The sequence below is a fragment of the Morone saxatilis genome, unplaced genomic scaffold (genome assembly GCF_004916995.1).
Source record: "Morone saxatilis isolate NCDOM2014 unplaced genomic scaffold, NCSU_SB_2.0 Contig11, whole genome shotgun sequence".
In the NCBI taxonomy this organism is placed as follows: domain Eukaryota; kingdom Metazoa; phylum Chordata; class Actinopteri; family Moronidae; genus Morone; species Morone saxatilis.
Window position 1 is genome coordinate 6,947,913 of NW_023339663.1, and position 2,787 is coordinate 6,950,699.

Here is a 2,787-nt window from a genome sequence, read left to right on the forward strand (position 1 = left end):
GTTCCTAAATAATGATGGTTGTTGGAAATAGTTTGAGTAGGCGTGTTGTGGAGATCACTAGAAGTGGAAGAACTAGTACGTATATTGTTTGGACCATTGAGAGGTTTAAGAAGAAGAAAAAAAAATGTCAGAACTGAATTATGTTCTTTCGGTTCAAACCACAGTCATGAGGGACAGGTTATAATGATTTAGGTTATGTAAAGCATTTCTTGCTTCTGACCAGGAAACTATCCAAGGTAAACCATTTAATTAATAACGAGTAAACACACAGATATCAAGACATACCAGGAATGGTGGAAGGGAATGACATACTTAAAATTACAACATGAAGACAAAAATATGTGGGGATTTATAAAAAAATAAGTAAAATATGGGAAAAAGCATTAAAAAAAGGTAAACAGTTATTAAATCTTCAGGCATAAAATATAGAAAAGAAACAAACGTATTAAGGAAAGAAAGAAATGAAACAAAAAAACCAAAACAAAAGAGTTAAACTCAGAAACAACAGTCCGACACACGCGTCATTGCGGCTGACCTGAGAGGAGGGGGCGGGACGTTCCGGCTCTGGAGCTGCCACTGGCGATTGGTTGGAGAGAATCCACCCCCGCCGGTCGGAAAAACGTGCATAACACAGAGGGAGGAATTTTTGTCAAATCGGAGAAGAAGAGGCGGCTCTTTTGTTGTTCAGCGGAGGATGGGAGAGGATGGTTCAAAACAAGCAACAACACGACAATGCAGAGGAGCAGGGTTGAGTACTAACACGAACTGCTTCACAGTCAGCCCTGCAACCGAGGAAACAGCCCGTTAGACGAAGCCGCTGTGGTGTGTGTAAAAACTGGCAAGGCCAGTTCGGTAACCCAACGCAACTAAGCGTAACCTGCTGACGGTTGGTGCTCCCGAAATCGAGCCCGTCGCCTAACCGTTTTTAGCCGGATGGTCTGGCTCCGGCTCCGCTCTCGGTGTTCTGAACTTCGCATTCATTTTTATTTAAAATGATGTATATCTCCTGTTAAGGAATCTAAAACATTTTAGTGGAATGTGGTTTGTTGAACTCCGTCACCTGTGGGTTGACGTTTAGCGGAACACCTGAGCGTAAGGTCACCTGGCCAGCAGGTTATCAAGGTTACACATTATAGATAAATATTATATCTGACTTCCACCCAACAACATACCATAGGCAGTCATTAAAACATAATATACCTTTTATTTATTTATTTAGTTTATTTTATTTATTTATATATACTTTATAATTTATTTATTTTATTTATATACGTTTATATTATTTATGTTATATGTATTTATGTGTAGTTATTGTATTAACTATAATATAGTTCACTGGTTGGGTTTGTCGCTTTCAGTTGGTAGATTAAAGGACAAAGTTTCTGTGGAAGCCCTTTTTTCATCTCTAACAACCTAAACAGACGACATTTATTCGGGTTTTTTTGTGACTCATGATGCATTATTGAATTCAGCTTCCCTCACTTCTTCCAACACCCTCAGCGAGAGGTCTCGAAACTTGTGGTTATACTCTTAATTCATACCCAGCAGAGGATAAACTCCCTACTCTTGCATATTTATCTGACCAGAAAATGGCACATTGTCACTGAACCTGTGCTGCTTTACTTCAGGGAGTTCAGGATCATTATGACGTTAACATTAGCCACAGGAGAAGAGCAGAGTTTGCCATCAATACTGTCCCACAGAATATATGGTGAGACAATCACATACAGTTACACACTTTGAGGGAAAGTATTCCTTATTCCATCCACGCAGGAAAACTGGATAATATGTCATGCTGTCTATCTTTATACAATAAAGAGAAAAACACCAAATGAAGGCCAGAAACATACCCTCTTATCGGCCCTTTGCACACATTTACAGGCACCTTTGGCCTTTGCTATTATTTGTACCAAATAAAATACTTTTTAAAAATTGTGTTTCTGTTTTAATTGTATATGAAGAGGTCGTTTAAAGTCATGTGAAACAAGTAGAACAACAAGGGTAACGTTCAGGTGTACACATACGTTTGTCCATGTAGATACTTGAGTGAACTATCTAAACTCTATATATATATATATATATATATATATATATATATCTCTTTTGTTGTGTTTGACATTGATTCTGTTTTGCTTTATGACTTGCAGCAAAGGGAAGACTCCTCGGAGGCATGGCCCAAAAAAGGCGTCCAACATTGACAAAGATCCCGTTGGAGTAAGTGAACAATTTACTTTATTTCTCACATTGAAACAATATTACAGCACAATCACAGTAAACGGGAAGCTTGTTTCCCTGTTTAAGCCCTCAATAAACGTTTGTGGAACTGATGTACTAAACCAGGATTAATGAGACTCAGTCTTCAAGATATCGCGTTCAAACGAGGTTTAATTTAAACACAGTTCTTCCAGTTATGATGGCTTCATCACATCCTCATCTACTCATCTCTCTCTGTAGGTTTACTGCCGTATACGTCCACTTGGAGCAGAAGATGAGGAGTGTTGTGTTGAGATGATCAGCAGCTCCACCATTCAGCTACACGCTCCCGATGGCCTTAAAGCCAACCGTAATGGGGAATACAAAGAGGTAAGTGTGCCGCAGCAAGTTTTCTGAGCATGTTAAGGACGTCGACCACCTGCATCTATATTTAGACATCTCAATAAAGAAAAACAGAAAACATATGACTGCCACCACTGATTTATTTCAGCTGACATAGGAACTCTTGTGCGGTTGTTTGCTCAGAGAGTCAAGTCAAGTGTTAAAAACACACATACATCTATAAAACATATA

At 38.9% G+C, this 2,787-nt stretch overlaps 1 protein-coding gene across 5 annotated transcripts in view; it reads left to right on the forward strand.

The window, feature by feature from the left end:
* Positions 1-2,136: 2,136 nt before the first annotated feature.
* LOC118321016 (kinesin-like protein KIF23) overlaps positions 2,137-2,787 on the forward strand; it is a 10,539-nt gene continuing 9,888 nt past the window's right edge. For all 5 annotated transcript variants that reach the window (XM_035652176.1, XM_035652180.1, XM_035652181.1 and 2 more), the window contains exons 1-2: positions 2,137-2,214; positions 2,455-2,583. In XM_035652176.1, the coding sequence (XP_035508069.1) occupies positions 2,137-2,214; positions 2,455-2,583 (207 nt within the window). The remainder of the gene's footprint in view (positions 2,215-2,454; positions 2,584-2,787) is intronic.